Below are 18,633 nucleotides of genomic sequence, written 5' to 3'. Positions count from 1 at the left end.
CCGGCAGCCCTCCGCAACACATACGCAGAGCTTCTATTTCTCACGGACGCCGGAGCACGGTGCATAAATTCATCACAGAGCAGACCGTGCGGGGAAGGAAATCAGCTACAAAATACAAAATAAAACCCTGGTTGATTTTTATAAAATACTCTGTGTTCACCGCGGATCGAGTTTCATTACAAGAACACGTCATAATGGGCGGGGGCGACCTGAAGTCAACAGGTGAGGGGTTTTCAGGCGTAATCACATCCTTTTTATAAGGACACCAGAAAAAAGATTCGGCGTGGAATGTCATTGCAGGAGTCAAAGAGACTACAGCCGGCAATATCGCGCGATTATGCGTGAATTCGCGAGATCTCGTGCGTTCTCGCGACGCTCGGTAGCCGGCGGAGACGCACCTGAGCGCATCACAAACAGGTCATGTGTGAGTTGGTGGACGGCAAAGTACGCTGTCGTTCCGGAGCAGAGCTGTTCTGCAACTGTTCCGCATGCTGTGTATTTTAGCCTTTACTGATTTGCTTAGTTTCAGATCCAGGTGGTGACTTTTTTTTTTTTTTTTTGGACAGGCAATGTATGATTAATATATTTTAAAGCAGAGCATATCATAATCAAGATAAACATTATAGAATCCAGAGAAGCACAGCAGTGGAACAAAAACCAAAACTACACACACGTCTGTGTTTGAATACATTACAAAAGAAAATTTCAATATTCATGTGCACCAGTTCATCAAAACACAGCTCCACTATGTCACCACAGCTGACATCACACCTGACGCTGACAGGTGGTGGTCATTCTGAACTCTGTGTGTCGTTATTGTTTTTATGGACAACAACAAAATTATTTTTTTAAAATGAATTAAACTGCAGCTATGCAAATATGCAAAAACTGCAAATATGTCCACGTTTTGTAATGGTGTCTATGTATATTTTCAAATATGTTACTTTTTGTACTTCTACTTGACTATATTTCAGCGGAGAATATTGTACTTTTTACTGCACTACATTACATATGACAGCTAAAATCATTAGTTACTTTGCAAATGGAGATTTGACCTAAAACAACAAACGGGTGCTCTTTCCCCTCTCAACTTCTCAAATGCTTCTTGAAATAATAGTTTGGTTCCCAAAGAGAATAGATCAAATGTTTAAATAGAAGAATCCAAATCATTTATACAAATGTACAGCAGTACTTTAAAAGTACTTTACTTTTTAATTACTCTGTCAGATTAAATGCTACTTACATATGCATCAGTAGTACCCCTCCTCTGTAAGGCGCTTTGATTAAAAGCGTCAGCTAAATGACTAATAAATAAATGTTAATGTATTAACAGTCTTACAAAATAACGTGTGGGGCAGCTGGTCAGTGGAATAGCTTCTGGGTTTCTGCCTGTGAGAACTTGGCAAAGGCATTGAGTAAAACCTTCATTTTAGAAGGTTTTACTCAATGCCTTTGCCAAGTTCTCCTGGTTGAAACTGTTGAGTCTGTAAATAATATTTTAAAGTACTGACTGTCACAGTCATGTTGTGTAGTTTATCAAATGTACTGTTGTTCTGATCAAATGTAGCTCCTGCACTGGCAGCAGGTCAGAGTCGAAATACAGTCCATCATAGTCACCATGACATTCATGGTTCACATGGTTCCCATTGAGACATTTGAATTTGTCTAACACTACATACCTCCAAAACTAATGACATTTTAGTGTCAGGTCATCTTCTAAAATAAATACAACATTAATAACTAAGAGAACTGTTTGCAGCCTAAGATTTAATACAATGGGTTTGAATAACATTCAATCAATATTACAACACTGGTTAGTCATAAAAGCTAACCTTTTCATAAACAGCACAGAACATGCATCACAACATTTTGTTCTGATATGAAGTAAAAGGCTAAATGAGGCACCAATGCATCATCACACAACTGTCTAGACATATTCACTGTTAAAGGAACCCAATATGTAACGTACTATATGAAATCATAAAATGACCATGCCATATCAGCAGAGATGAGGAAAACTAAAATCTTCCTGACAACAATAATACAGCCAGTGTGTCTTTTGAAATTATCCTTGCCAGACATAATTGGTGTAGGTGTACTCTAAAATGCCTCTAGGTGTGAATGGTTGTGTGTCTCTGTGTGCCCTGTTATAAACTGGTGACTTGTCCAGGATGTACCCCGCCTCTCACCCAAAGTCAGCTGGGATAGGCTCCCAACCCACCATGCATGCACCATGGAAAAAGCAATTAAAGATAATGGATGGATGGATGGATGGTGCCTCTTCAGTATTTTAAGTGTACTATAGTACCCATTTTAACCACTAGCTGTCAGTGTTACACATAGTTACATACTGTTCCTTTAATAAAAACCAACCAGCTAGATTGAGTAATGTCTTAGATGTTTTGACACCTCACTTTGAAAATATTTTGTTCATCTAACATAGAAGCCAAAGTAAGTAAGACTGACACATTTTACTCAGAACTAAAAAGTCTTGGCACTCCTTCCTACAACCAACACACATTAACAAGGTCAAACTAACTACAGCCACACTGACTGTGTTAATAAAGCAGCCAAAATAAATATATTAAATCTGCTGAAATAAATCCACAAAAGAACAATATGTACAATCATTGCTGGATGGTTCAAAAAAACATTTGCATAGATGTGACTGCATATGGCTTCAAATAACAAGGCAGCTAAAGATCTGGCATCTGACATTTAATGTACAGATCACACTGTTTGTCTGCTGACACCGTTTCAGATACATGTGTTGTATTTGAGATTTGAGTGTGTTCTGGGTGCAGGATGTTCCTGGGCAGTTAGCGTGTTGCCCTCTGAGGTCATGTCAACATCAAAAATAACAAAATCAGTCCATTCAGTGGACTGGCCATAGCCAGCAGTCTACAGAGACTTTAAATTCACGCAAATCGCAGGTTCAGTTTGAACACTTTAATCAGTCAGTCTCCCAATTTAAAGAATGCAATGCTAAACTGCTGCAGAAAATTAAACAGAAAGAGTGACATGTAACTATAATCAAATATGACACTATGTACTACTTTTATTTGACAGTTGAAAGCTGAAGCAGGAAAGCCATAGAGAGAGGGGAGTGATGTGCAGCAAATTGTCCTGACTGAACTACAACTATTGTATGTGGCTCTTTAGTTTGGGAAGATCTCTTTTGAGGTTTTTAAATATCTCTTTTATAGTAATGAAGCTCTATCTCATGGACACACTGACTGAACCTTGGTGTGCTGCTGAACGTTTAATAAATTTCACTTCTTCTTTTTAATGCTTATTTGGTGTATTCTGTGGGTGGAGACAAAGTGTCCATCTCCAGCTTCTTCAGAGTCTGCTGGACTCCCTTCTCTACCCTGTGGAAGTGCAGCCTTTTCAAGAGGCTCTTCTGCTGCTGACGCCCCCACTCCAGATCCCTGAGGAAAACCTGCACACAAGGGGAACTGGGTGACTGACATGCCTCAAAACCTCATGAACCTTTTTGTTCATATGAGTGTTCCATGTCTGCAAACACTCCTCATCAACATGTGGCAATCAATCATGGAGTGGTGTGCAAAATTAACACCACCCAAAACATTTCCTGTCTTCCTGTGATTCACAAAATGTTACAAAAGAAAAAAAAGTGACTGAGCAGAGCTGCACTGTGACAGACACATCCTCTGATTTCATACAGAAAATAGACATAATCTTGACAGATTTCATGCACACATACGTTAACAAGCTTTTAAAAACACACACTGGTTGAGTCTGACTAAAACCTGAATTATACTTCTGAACTTCTGAATTCTCTTTACTATTTTCTGGAATCAGTTCCACATGTGTGCAGATGTATTATCCTACTGGGTTTCTTTGTTTCTATACATTTGGCAGTGTAGCAGACTGCTATATACCTTAAGCTCCTGCTTGACACGTTCGCGGTCCCAGGAGGAGGCATTCTTTCGTATCACGCTGAGGATAGGGTGCCAGTCCTGTGAGATATCTGAGCCTTCAGTGACTGAAGCCAGGACTCTGACCCGCCGGCCACTGGCGTTCTGGCTCTTGGGAACACCTCGGACATACAGGGACTGCTTCCCGACATCACTGAGAGGGTTCAAATACAGGCTACACAAACACACAAGATAATACATCAACTTACTACATGACAGCTTGTGTTCACAAAGGTCAACTTTCATTGTGTCTCTGCAGTTCATGTATGTTCTTCCCCTGTTCTTAATGTTTAGAAATGATTTTTAATTGTCATTAGTTCAGGCAAGCTACATCTACTGACAAATTTACCTCATTCATTATAAGCTCATATGACACTGATAACTAAATATATTATTATTATATTATTATTAAATTAATTATTGAGATTATTATTATTAATAATATGTCCTGAGGTAATGAGATTATAAAGCAAAATAACAAATCTGAGGATTCTGAGGATCCATTAGTGTATCAGTCCCAAATTATGAACTCAGATCTACATTTTAACAGCCACTTCAAGACAATCTCTGATCAACTAGGTATGAGCTTAAAATGTGTAGTGTAAATTAAAAGGCTTTATGAAGGGAAAACATCCATAAAAAACATTCTTAACAGGTCTTTCCCACAAATCAAGCAGGCTCTTAGAGCTTACTCCTCTATTTGTCAAGACTCGCACATCTTTTACATTATTATTATTTTTATTACTTGCTTATAAAACATCTGTATGATTTCTCATCTGTCTGTTATGAAGCACCAGGCTTTTGGTCATCTGGGGCTGGTTTGCTTACTGATAAAAACACAGATGATGAAGAATAAACCTTGAGACAAACAGGCCGTCTACAACTGTTAGTTTTTTAAAATCTTTCTGTCCGTAACAGCGGCTATTTGTTTCTGTATTGTCTTTTTTCTTTAATTGTGTTATGCCTTAAATTTATGGATTTATTTATTATTTTCATTTATTCATGTTATTATTCATGTCAGCATTGTGTCTCTTTCCATAAATGTGCTGTCCTGTCTGAGAGAAACACAGTAACAGATGAAGTCAGCCGTGTTATACATGTTATGTTATGTTAGTTATTGCTTTTTATTGTATTTGTAAGAATTAATAATGTGTGCTTGCTTTCTCTCTCTGTCCCTCTCAAAGTCATTGTGTTACCACATTTTTTAAATAAAGTTGTCCAATTAGACTTTTTGCATTCTGTCTGTGGCTTTCAGAAACATGAAGAGCTGTAGATATAGTGAAGAGCTACTTACTGCACAGTATGAATGCTAGGGTGCTCTCTGCAGGCGTCCACCAGAGCTAGAGCAGCATTGTCTCCGATGTTGTTATAGGCTACATTGAGCTCCTGAAGTGTGTGCTGCTGAAGCCTCTGAGCGAGCTCCAGGGCACCCTGGTCCCCCAGCCCAGTGTGCATCAGGGAGAGGTGTGTCAGGGACTGATTCTCTGGCAGTGCCTCCAGCAGGATGCAGACTCCAGACTCCAGCAGAGGGTTGTCACACAGTCTAGACAACAAATTCAATGTAATTTTATTTATACAGTGCCAAATCATAACAGAAGTTATCTAATGACACTTTCCAAATAGAGCAGGTCTAGACCACATTTATAATACAATATCATTTATAGACATTTACATTTAGTCATTTAGCAGACGCTTTCATCCAAAGCGACTTACAGAGAAGGGAACAATCAAGGTACAGTACGATAAGAAAGTTAGTGTAGCAATAAGTGCTTGTGACAATTCTTAAGGAGTAGATTTGTCATGTAGTGTTAGGAGAGAAGGTAATCTCTGAAATGCTGGGTCTATAGGAGATTTTTAAATGTAGAGAGGAACACCCCTGCTCTGGTAGGAACTGGTAGTGAGTTCCACCAACAGGGAACAACAAAAGATAAGAGTTTGGATTGCCTTGAGCAAACAGGTGGCAGAGCCAGGCGTTGCTCATTGGAGGAGCACAGTGGTCGTGAGGTAATATATGCCTGTACAAGGGCGTTCAGGTTAGGTAGGTGCAGTACCGGAGACAACTTTGTATGCGAGCATTAGCGCTTTGAATTTAATGCGGGCTGCAACAGGTAGCCAGTGGAGCTCGATGAGCATCTGGGTGACATGTGACCTTTTGGGCTGGTTGTAGACCAGGCACGCTGCTGCGTTCCGGAACACCTTGTTATAAAAATTAGGATTATACTGCTATGCAGATTTTTTAAATCAAATGATGTGTGTGTGTGTGTGTTCCTATTTATTACATGTCTTGAGGGCACTTCCCTTTATTGCTGTTTTACTGAGACTGGCAGGGTAAGGTAAAGTTCAGGTTAATGTATAAATAGAGGAATTCCAGAACAGAGGGTCAGGGACAGGTCAGAGAGGTGACATCTAGATTGGGGATATGCTGAATACTGATTAAGGGAAAAGAAAAATGTTTAGATGCTTTATGCAAATTGTCTGTTAACAATTTGCAGGGGTTGAGACAGCCCATTATCAATTGTATAAGAACCAACTGTCAGAGCTCCACAGGGAGCCTTTTCTCTGTTGCACTGTTAAACGCTCCTTCTTGTACAGTACAATAAATTCAACTTAAATTTTGATGCTTTGAATCCAGTCCTCCTTATTCAAGAGTTTTTCTTTAAAAATTCTCGTAACACACCTGAAGGGGTTTCACTGTGCAGTGTCATCTGCATTGCAGCGATACAAAAAGCCATGTGAGCGGATAATGCTTCTTTTAAGGACTTCTGTCACAGACAGCAGAGCAATTTCAGTCGAGTGACCACTCTTGAGACCAGATTGATTAAGATCAAGAAGATAGTTCTGTAGAAGGAATTCTGAGCGTTTATAATAGTTTTGAATAAGAATGGAAGAAGTGAGACAAGACGATAGTTCTTAACCTGAGCAGGGTTGTTACCGGGTGTTACCCGAGCTGCTTTGAATGCGATGGGAAAAGTGCCAGAGGTCAGTGACACATTTATCACGTGTGATAGCTGGTGTGATGGTTGGGCTGATGGATTGAAAAAAGGTTTGTTGGTATATTTCTACAATTACTGGTGTCTCACACACCACCACCCCACTCCTAACCCATTAATTATTATTAATTATTTATATGATTGTAAGTGGCAGTTAATAGGTTAATTGGTGACTCTAAATTCTCCGTAGGTGTGAATGTGAGTATGAATGATTTGTCATCTGGTGCCAGTGCTGAAACTGTTCTGGACCAGCACAGGGCCAGCTGCAGACACACTGGTGGCCTGGCCACCTCTGGCAAATGAGATCTGGGCCATAAAAGGGCCATTATTCTTTACGGTACTTGGTTGGGTGTAAGTGCATTGTTTGGGCCAGAACAGGGCCAGACCAATTTTGCTATGTGGGTTGTTTATGCTCCCATTTCCATGAGTTGAAGTAAATACTTTTGTTTCTCTCAAATTTAGTTGACAAATTTGTTGTCCATGTTAATTTAGGCTTAATAAATGTCATTATTTGAATTTGAGACATGTGGAGGCAGTGTCTGGCAGTCAGCTCTGTCTGCTGTTGGGTCAACATGGTCTAACCATGATTGTGACCATGGAGAAACAGTTCTTTGTTCTCAGATAACTTCAGGGTACTTTCACTTTCATGTGCTTACCTTGATTTTCCATTGGGTCAGGCAGTATTCCAACATTGGAGTAAGCAAAAAGATAAAGCTGTATACATTGCACTTAAAGCCAACATGAAGTATACACAGTGAGAGTTGGAAGGGGCAGGGATCAGAAGAACCTCATAGCTCATTTTTAGTAAGATAACCAGACCCTGCTGTATATGCTACAGGTGAAATCTAAATCTGTGCCCTTTTCTCATTTTTCTCATGTTAAATTATTTGAAAATCATATCACAGAGGAGAGCTGCTGTGAACAGAATGTGCACAAGTACCCAAAATCCGAATACACTGAATTTAAAGACAGCAACACAGTAAAGAAACAATTCCATTGGACACAGGATAAAATAAATAAAGACATGAATAAAACAGTCTTACTGTAGAGATCTAATAGAACTCTTGGGGTCTAGTAGCAGATCTCTCAGGAGGATGCAGGACTCAGGACCCAGGCTGTTAAACTGTAGACTGAGGACAACAGAGACAGGCAGCAACACACAGCATAACATGCTGGATGACTCACCCAAGCCAATTCAAATGCATGCACTTAAGATCAACACTTCATTAAAACTTGACGATTATGCTCTAGATAATTTCAAAAGAGACCAAAATATCATCAGAATAGGCCGGACTGGACGCCAACTGAACCCTGGTGGCCCAGGTCCCTTAGCTAGCTCATTGCTAGGTGAAGACTCCAAGCTGGATTCTTGGCTTGAAGGTAACTTAAACTGGGCTAAGAAATCCAGGCAAGAACTGTGGATTACCCACAGAACCAGAGGAAATAAAAATTAAATATCCCGACCAACTCCTAAAGACAGCACAAAGACAAGATGCTCAAAAACCTTTATAAACAGAACGCATGATCTTTGTTAGTCCATGATGCTCACTGCAAACCACAACAGAAGAGTTACTGAGTTTGTCTCACTTGAGGTTATGTGTGTGTCTGAAGGCAGGCCAAAGCATCTGAAGCATGTCATGAGTCAGGAGACAGGAGGACAGGTCCAGCACTTCAAGACGATAACTAGAGGAAGACATTTTAAGGTTTTGAAAAAAATAAAAATAAAATCTTGCTATAATCTCAGCCAAACTATTTAAAATACACTCACACACATTCATGGTTTACCTTGCAGGGGCACATGAGAGCACGGAACTCAGTACAAAACATTTTAATGACGTCATACGAATGTTTGTAAGGCAGATGCTTCTCATTGAAGCCAGAACCTCAGCAGTCAGTCGGGGGTTCTGAAATTCATACAGAAGGACCAGCAGATCCATCAGCTCCTCTGGTGGCTGTGGCTTGCTGAGCTCTGGCATAAAATAAGATAAAATATTCTCATCATTCACACAGGTTTCTGTCAAATTTAGCCAATTCAAATACATGCACCAAATCCCTCCACTCCTGGCATAGACAGGGCCACAGTTTTACTCAATTTGTGCTCCACCATTTATTTCCTTAATTTGGTTTGTCTCAACTCATACTACCCAGTTATGAGTAAAAAGGGGGTATTTCAAGATATCATAGTATGATTGAAAACAATGCATACTGTATAAGCAAGACTGAAAAAAACACGTTACCTCTGACAAGGTACTTCCTGAGGGCACTTGTGATTTGGGCCACAGTGGTGCTCTGAATGCTGCAGCCAAGTTGCTGGAGAAGGACACGGTTACCATAATGCAACAGCCCACCCATGAAGATAGGGTAGAGCTCAAAAGGCTGGCCTTCACTGGACTGTTCTGGCTGTGGACCATGCACTCCTAGGAGGCTTTGCTCCACCTGATCCAGGACATCCTCGTTGTAGCTGTCCTCAGTGCGGAATAACTCAGCTGCCATGGTCCTGGCAATGCTGCCTTTGTTGTGACTGGTGATTTTCTCATAGAGCTTTGGAAAAAGCTTGAGGAGGTTAAATACAGCAAAGATTCGGAGGGGGATGAACTTAGACAGGATGCTGACGAGGGCATTAACATCCTCACTCGCCTGACCAATGGCCACAGACACCTGCTTCGTCAGCTTCTGGAGTGCCGATTTGTTCTCTCCTAGAACCACATAGAGAGCTGCCAGGTACTCCTGCATGGCTGGCACGGCAAACACATACCGCCTCTCATCATTCTCACTTGGTTCTTCTGGAAAATGCTTACTACTTTCTACACAGGGAGCCAAGAAGAAGTCTAGCACATCAGTCCGGAACATAGCAAGCTGACGTAGCTCCTCATCTGTTTTGGTCTTTCCCCCTATCCACTGCTCCAGTTCCTTTTCTGAGAACGATGTGCGTCTGTATGTCACTCCTTCAAACGCAAGTTTACCAACTGTACGGACTACATATAACATCAGAGAAGTGTGGTGCTCCTGAATGGGCACATTTGTCCCTGTTCCTGTGCTCAGCACCTCACCCCCAAAGTTAAGCCTGAGGAAACTGGTGTATATCCCAGTCAGTGTGCGAATGGGAGCCTTTGCGTCTGTAAAATGGAGGAAGTGTAAGGTAGCACAAGTGAGCCAGCAGTATGAGGGGAAGAAGCAGGCTGCAGCCAGCTGGCTTTCTCTCTGGAGGTTTAGGTAGAGCAGCTCTATAAGAGCCTGGGCCTCATGGTTACGTGCAGTGTCCCCACTCTGCTGCAGTAGGCGGCCAGTGAAGTAAGCCCGCTGGCGGTCTGGGTCATTAAAGCCACAAATCTGTGCAAAGCGACTCACATACTTCTGAGGGATACGGTCCAAGGCAGACAGTCTGGTGGTAACCAAGATGCTGGACTGGGAAAAGTACAACAACCAACTTCCATAATCACAGCTTATAAATGTTGAAATAAACTTTTCAAACAATAGCAAACATAAACAATAAGTATTAAAAATTTAAAAAGATCATTTGGATTGAGGAAACGGAGTAACCCTTAACGTTGTCTGCATGGTTCATGACAGTATTACATTCTACACAAATACAAATGAATACATGATAGTCTGAAACAGATTCCAGACAAATAGAACTGAAAAAAATAAATGGTGGACTGTTCCTTACCTCAGGCAGGAGGTACTTCCTCAGCAGGTTCACCATGACTGCCCCTGGAGGTAGCGGCTCATTAGGATCACTGCAAAGCTCTGTGGCTCCAATCCGGAAGTCGAGCTTCATTTTCTCCATCCCATTGAAGAGGAATAACACATCCTTGGCCTGGTTTCCCTCCCCACTCAGCAAGGGGTGTTTTCTGAGGTAGAGATACTTCCTACTCACAAGGTCCCTTAAAGAAGACACCCTATGTGGAGGAAATTTGTCACTTGGTATTTACTGACAGCAAAATGATGCAGAAGTCATTGTTCAAAAGAGCCCAGAACATCATCAAGGACCCATCCCACCCCGGCCACATTATATTTGAACAATTACCCTCAGGCAGGCGATACAGGACATTAAAAACCCACACAAACAGACTAAAAAAACAACTTCTATGCTAAGGCCATCGCTGCCCTAAATGACCACATGAAATAATTCATGGACTGGTGTTCTGTATAGTGTATGTAAATGGATGTATGCATTGTTTTTCATTTTTTTATGTTTTAATTATATTTTATACTGTATTTTTGCCTTAAGGGAGGTTCATGACTGTATGTCTGATGTGGTAATTTGCAGCACAGGAGCCCTCCTTTTCTGTTCACCCTGTACACATCAGACTTCAGGCACAACACTGACACCTGTCACCTCCAGAAGTTGGCTGATTATACAGCCATCATGTATATTAGAAGGAAATGAGCAGGGATGCAGGGGGATCATCATAGCTTTCATCGACTGGTGCACTCTCAACCACTTTCACATCACCACCAGCAAAATGAAGAAAATGGTAATCGACTTCAGGAGGAAGACACCTTAGACTAGACCGGTCAATATCCAGGGGTTGGATATCAAGATGGTGGGAGAATACAAATACCTGTGTGCTCACCTTAACAATAAACTGAACTGGTCTGACAACACAGATGTCCTGTACAAAAACAAAGTCAAAGTTGCTGAGAGGAGACTGGAGTCCTATAGAGTGTGCAGGACTGTTAAAGTCTTTCTATGACACTGTGGTGCCATCTGTAATATTTTATGCAGTTATTTGTTGGGGAGGAGGAAGCACAGCGAGAGACAGAAAAAACAGGTCAAGAGGTCCAGTTAGCAAAGCTGACATCCATCATGAACAGCTCCTCTCACCCTGTGCATGAGACTGTGGAGGCCTTAAGCAACTCCTTCAAGAACAGGCTGCTACTTCCACTGTGTAAGAGCAACAACAGCTGTCAGACTCTTTAACACCAGCATGACTTCATGACTTTTTTCTACATAGTTCTGTAATAGTTCTGATCTTATTTGATCTTATCTCTTAAAAGCTGTTTAATATTACAGGTGACAGAATTCTGGGTGGGTTTATTTTTTGTCTTGGTCTGAATGGGGAATTTGTCTGTCCATTTGATAGAAAGAGTCTATCGCTCCTGACGGATGACAGCCTCAGCCATCTGTGTATGAATGTGTGAAAGTGACAGGCGTTGGCTGAAAGGTGCTTTGTGAATACAAATCATTTACCAATTGCATTCACATGTATTTTAGACTGGGTTGGCTGGTTGTCATTTTTTGTATCCCACACCTTCTTGATATGATGTAGTGTGAACTTTATAGTCTTTGCTTATAATGGGGTAATATTAGTACATGATTCTTAATTCAACATATCACATATACTGTATATGACAAAGGACAGGTGGGTAAGAGAAAGATATCTTACTTTGACAATTGGCCGAGGTCCTCACAGGAGAAAGGTATCAGCAGCTTGAAGTGGGTCAGGGTGGTTCCAGCGCACCAATCCAGCACCAGCTTTCGGACCACTGTACTTTTCCCTGTTCCAACAGCCCCATACAGCAACACATTAAGCCCCCGACCGTCACTCCAGGTATCACTGGGCTCAAACAGTTGTTCCACAGTCACAGAGGCATTAGAAGGGGAGCTGGTTTGGAGAGGGGAGCTGAGGAGACCTGTAGCCTCCTCTGCCTTCCTTTCCAGGATCAGTGGATCCACATGCATGGTCTCTGGGCTGAAGTAGCCACCAAACTGTTTCTCCTCCTGGGGAAGGTGACTGAACCACAAGAGGAGCTTCCTCTTGTGGATCTCTATAGGATCTACTATGAGAGAAAAAAGGTGTGTTAGATTCTGAGTGTGTTCCATATTCTTAGACACAGATCTATCAATGTGGCAGCACAGATCTAAACTTGGAGCACTTGTGAAGGACCGTCAGACTCGACTTCCAAAGCTCCCTCAGACTGAATGTTTTTCAGTAAAATACAGTAGACAAAAAATAAATGTGTACACCCTGGCTCCACAAATGACTAGATACACTAAATAGACTTACTACTACCATCACTGACACTTGGGACAGTTGTAGCTCAGGAGGTAGAGTGGTCGTCCACTAATCAGATGATCGCAACGCCAAATTGCACATGAAGGTTGCACCATCATTGTATTTACAACTAATGTAACAACACAACATTTAGCCTGTAAGTAAACAAACAAAGAGTCTGTCTACATATTTTAAATGGCAGTCAATGTTGACCTTGATATTGGCTTTGTCTGCCTGTGTTGTATATTTTTGAGTGCACAGTTTACAGGTGCAGAATTAAAGCATGAATGTTGTTAAAGCAGTCTGCATTTATTCATAAATTAATAACTGACTCTTACTTGCATGCATTTCACAGATGCTTTATGCTGTACCATACATACTATATCAATTCAATCAAAACCAGCCATCTGAAGAAAGCAGGACACGTGATGATAAATCTGCAGCCTCTGACTGAAGAACAGCATAATGACATTACATACAGCTGCCCACTATCTTTAAATCATGTGCAAATGACACAAAGCTGCTACGAGATACCCGTACACACTTATACAACAAATAGGTCTGTTCTGTTCTTTTGTTTATGTGGAGCATGTCAGATTAGAGCAGTTCATCAGTCTCCTCTGCATCTTCAAAAATGGTAGAAATAAATACCAATTTTCCATGTTGTTAAATCAAATAATCATGCACTGGTGGCAGGAATGTGTTATCATCAGCATCCTGTGTGTGCATGGTACATATAAACCTAACCCTCTATGGTCACCTTTGCCATTGTTCTACAGCTTATGACTGACAGCTAAAACTGCATTGAAACTTAAAATTTACATTCTGTGTGTTCACAGTGAACAGAGCTTTTCACTGTTCTGGGTTCTGAGGTGGTGGAGCAGAAGGTGCTGCTCTGAGTAGTAGCAGTGGCTGGGTGGAGAGTAACCCCCACCATCCTCTTCCACCTCCACACTGTGAGCAGCTGGTTTAGAGGTCTGAAAAACACCACACAACACAGGTTAGTTCAGTTGGGATCACAATTAGGCTGTTTGCAGGTTGTAGCAAGTAAAATGACATACCTCCAAGGCACTGACATTCATGCAAACATACATAACTACGCCCAGAAACTCACCGAGACTTGTCTAATGCTGCTCTGAAAAATTTATAACTGGTCACTGAAATAGCAATGGAAACCTTGAGACTGTCTTTTTGTGTCAACTGAAGGAATCAAGTGAGAATACAAAGCCCAGAAAATAAATAGGTGGAGCTCATATTCATACTGTAACTTGTTCAGTCAATGTAAATTCTTTACTTCCTTACTACTACAACATTGTGAATATTAGTTGTTTTGTGATAAAACACGTTTGGTGAACACACCAAGTTTTCCCTTCCTCTGCTTCTTCTACTTCCTCTCCTCACTGTGTATGAAGAGTTCAAACTGTTTGTAGTTCTACATACACATGACACATGATGTCCTCACAGACATGACAGAAATATGCAGCAAACTCATTGAGGGTTGACATTTATCACTTGACCAAAAGTGATGAGAGGGGCTGAATTCATCTCAGTTACTGGATTAGAGGTGTGGACACTATTAATTACTATTATAATTCAATTAAAGTTAGTCTAATAAGAACATATTAACATAGAAATGTCGTGAAATGACTTTATATCATCACTTACGGCTCATGATTTCTTCGATTTCTGTAATAGAAACATTCCCTAATTCGGTCTGAGCTTTGAAAATCAATGGCCTGTCTCCTGGACATGCTGCCACCTCATCTGCTTACTGATCTACTTAAGAAAGCACACGTTGATCTGGAGAGTAAATACCTTTCACTCGCCATTCTTTTCAAAAGCAGAAGAGAGAAATTGTGTCTCAGCAACTTTCACTTCATTTAGTCTAATATCAGTGAGGTGATGAGCCAAGTGCAGAGCTCAAAGGACACTAAAAGACAAAACCCTCTCCAGACACAGCCTGTTCATCCTTCTGCTATTGCCAAGAAATACAAAAGTATCCACTGCCATACCACTCCACCATGAAGAAACCACATGGACCTTTTCTGTTATGCTAGTTTTGAAAATGACCACACCACCTGCTTTTGGACTGCCCTCATTCTCACTATGACAGTCTTTATATTTGCACTATAAATTAAATAACACTCAAACCACAAAACAACTCCACCACACCCAACATCAGGCCTGAGTCACATTAGTGTGGTGTGCTGCTCCTGTGACTACACCAAAAACCATGTCACATCATTATAGCAAGTGTACATTAGTTCTGTGAGCTGAGAAAGGCTGTTGCAGTTAATTACACTTACAAATAGTTACAAATATTTCAAAGAGAGGTCGCTGTATTTACAATCTGTTCTCACACATTAAGCAGCTGTAATGTCTGAAGTGTCTGTCACTGTGTCCAAGCACAGCTATATCAAAAAGATCAAAAGAGACTCTGTACCATGTGCATCCCAAACTCTGAGTAAGTCACTAAAGATATCAACACAAGTTTGTCACCAACCTGTACAGTGAACTCATCCTTTTGTTCTGCTGCTGCTTTGTGTCAGAGAAGCTTCTGTGAAAAACAGTTAGCATATAAAATGAGACAATGTGTGCCTTTGTGAACAACAGTAAAAGAACTTGAAATTCACCACAGAGGTAGCTTGGGACATGTAGAACAAGAATCAGGTGGAGTTGTCAGAAAACAATTTGATTTATTTAATGACTTTTCTAAATCGTATCTTAGAAAAAAGATTATTATTTGATTAGTGAGTTTCCAAGAGTTTTGAAGGCACCATGAAGCCGCTCACACGCTTTACTGTACAAACCGATGTAGTCGGGCACTCGTTTTTAAAGTGTAGATAGTGTTACCGCAGCGAGCTCAGGGCCGAGGAAGTCTGACAGTCTGAAGTAGACAGACAGAGAGAGTGGCCACTAGGCATGCAGCCAAATGGAACGTTAGCTAAATGTTGTAGTACTGTAACGTTAGCTAAATATGTCCCTGCAGCCAGACAGCTAGTGTCACTGTGTGTTTAAAGTTAAAGGTAAGGTTAAGTCAAGAGGTTATGTCCATGCAGAGTAAAATTTGAAATGCCAAGTCACAGAAAATCAAATCACAATCACTCACTGCAGTCTGTCGTCCCGTTTTCCGTCGGTCGCTGTGTCCGGTCATTGACGTTACGTTTTCCTGGAAGTCATTCTGTGCTGCTGTGTTCACTACATAACAAAGACAGTTATGTTCTCACAAAATGACTTCTATGCTGTTCCGCTTGACAACCGTGAAGCTACAGTTTGTTTCCACTGTACGGAAGGACTTTCAAAGATTCTCTGCAAATAGAGCACAGTCGGAAGCCTGAAAGCTGACTGCTAAAATAAAATAAAATAAAATACAAAAGTATAAAATACGCTATGATGATAATGACTTGAGGATAACATTGGTGCATTAGTTAGCCTATTTACGCTGACACCATCATAGCGTATTTTATATAAAATACAACAGGTGGCGATGTGCTTAACCACTCAGCTACCGTAAGACAGGTACGCCATAAGGCGTATTTATAGTATATAAAACATCCCGCTAATATAAAATTAGAAACAATCTACGATAGGCAGAATCATACGATATCTAAACGACGATAACTCTTTTTAGGATTATTTAAGATTCATTATACATAAATAAGCTGGCGTCTTAAATAGGTGACGATTCAAATAGCTGGCTAGTATAGTCAGTTGGTGTATTTTAAGAGAGAGGCAGTTTTACAAACAGACCATACCCTTCTTCTTCTTTGGTGTTTTACGGCAGTCGGCATCCTTATAGTTGCATATACCGCCATCTTCTGGACTTTACTTATTTACTATTTAATTTCCTTTCCCTTTAAATTCTTTTTATTAACCCAGTTAAAACAAGATACCCCATTATGATTTTCTTCCGTTCTCTACATTTCCCACATTCTATTATACTTTTGAAGCTTTTCTCCACTGCTCCTGTCCTCCGCAACCCTGCCATCATCTCCCCTCTCCCTTTCATAACCATGACATTCAACCATCACATGCTCCACTGTCTCTCTCCCCCCACAGCTACATAGACCAGTTGGATGTTTCCCTATTATGTTGAGTGTACTATTTAATCTACTGTGCCCTATTCTTAATCTGCTCATTGTCACCTGTTCCACTCTGCTACCTCCACAACATCCCACCTCACCTACTTCATCTTGTAGTTTATATAAATGTGTTACGGCTGCCGCCGTTTCGCCCCACGCATACGTGTGGGTAGTGGGTTTTTTTTCCAGGTAAATGCAGGTGTGCGGTTGCCGGTCTCTGGTTGGCCCCAAACTGGAGGAGGCGGGGACAACAGTTCGTCAGATGCAGGGCCAGGATTGGTGCAGCATCTTTCCTACGCCGCCAATGAGAGCGCCCCCGCAGCAGCATCACCGGGCATTTCACTTGACTCGTTGTTTCTGTTTGTGAGCTCGCCTCGTATGTGTCGCATGATACTCGTTTGTTGTTCGCTTGTGTCTGAGGATACTCTTTTGTTTGTGTTTTGTAACCGGAGGCTTTGTGTTAGGTTAATGGGACTGGGCAGGGTTTAGTTTGATTATAGCTACTGATTACACGTAGACTATTTCTGTTAGCCCCATTAGTTTAGAGGTGCTGTTTTGATGTGTTTTTGTTATTTAGAGTTGGACTACGTTAGTGAGGTTTTTCTTTCTCGTTTTGATTTTCTAGTTAGATAATAGGCTCTGTTTAGAGTTCTCTTTTTGTTATATTGGTTTGTTCGTTTAACAGCACTTGCTCGCCCTTAGTTCCCTTTTGCCTCACCTCCTTTTGTTAAAACAATCTTAAAACTTTCATTTAATAAAACACTTTTGTTTAATAACCTTTACAATCTGGTTTTATGTTACTTCCTTTCATACCCCTTTACCAATAATGATAAATGATATTTTGATCAATATACCTACAGGAATGGGAGATCTCTGTTTGCAGATGATGGGGGCATTATGGAAGAGGGGAGGCAACATTGATCATATAGTTAAGAAATTACAGGAAGGGATAGATCAAGTGGAAAAATGGGGAGCAGAATGGGGTTTTTTAATTCTCAGTGGAAAAAAGTAAAGTAATGTTCATCTCTCAAAAAAGGAAATCAGTGAAAATAAAAAGTTAAACTTATTGGAAAGAATTTAGAAAGGGTAAACAGCATGTGTCTTGGGATTGATTTTTGATTCTAGATTAACATGGAAAGAACATGTGAAGGGAATAGTTAAAAAAAGTAAGGGAGTGTTAAATATTATGAGATGTTGACTGGCTAAATTGGGGAGCGGATTTATGTCCTTTAATATATATACGAGCATTAATAAGATCTAGAATAGACTGTAGTGTGGGGTACGGATCAGCAGCTAAATCAGTGTTATCACAGCTAGATATTATTCGTCACGGCATAAGAATATGTCTCGGAGCAATGAAAACAGCTCCAGTTGTTCCCTTCAGTTGTAGACGCAGCAGAAATGCATTATGGATAAGGAGAAAGCAGCTAATAGCCAATTATTGGATAAATTTAAAAGGACATAAGAAGACCATCCAACAAAAAGAGTCTTGGAATGTGTTGGGAAAAAGGGAGAGAGCAAAAATCAAGCTTTGGGGGGTCAGTGAGGGAATAGTAGAGCAACTAAAGTAAAGGAAATAGAAGTCAGCCCAAACCAGTTCTGTGGACGACAATACCCGATG

General features: G+C 40.8%; 1 protein-coding gene across 2 annotated transcripts; it reads right to left on the bottom strand.

The window, feature by feature from the left end:
• Positions 1-1,747: 1,747 nt before the first annotated feature.
• nlrx1 (NLR family member X1) lies at positions 1,748-16,653 on the bottom strand. Of its 2 annotated transcripts, none has more exons than XM_027280409.1 (12): positions 16,040-16,653; positions 15,434-15,487; positions 13,753-13,907; positions 12,322-12,712; positions 10,599-10,830; positions 9,169-10,336; positions 8,717-8,900; positions 8,519-8,614; positions 7,975-8,061; positions 5,236-5,484; positions 3,906-4,116; positions 1,748-3,442 (listed from the first exon to the last, which is right to left on the bottom strand). In XM_027280409.1, the coding sequence occupies exons 2-12, from the start codon at positions 15,448-15,450 to the stop codon at positions 3,293-3,295; spliced, it is 2,940 nt and encodes a 979-aa protein (XP_027136210.1). In that variant the 5' UTR covers positions 15,451-15,487; positions 16,040-16,653; the 3' UTR covers positions 1,748-3,292. The 2 variants fall into 2 exon arrangements, with proteins under 2 accessions (XP_027136210.1, XP_019109944.1); XM_019254399.2 differs by having other exon boundaries at positions 12,322-12,715; positions 16,040-16,652.
• Between the last annotated feature and the right edge of the window lie 1,980 nt (positions 16,654-18,633).

The sequence above is a fragment of the Larimichthys crocea genome, chromosome VII (assembly GCF_000972845.2).
Source record: "Larimichthys crocea isolate SSNF chromosome VII, L_crocea_2.0, whole genome shotgun sequence".
In the NCBI taxonomy this organism is placed as follows: Eukaryota; Metazoa; Chordata; class Actinopteri; family Sciaenidae; genus Larimichthys; species Larimichthys crocea.
The sequence above is the reverse complement of the archived record's forward strand: the minus strand, read 5'-3'. Positions and strand labels throughout refer to the sequence as shown.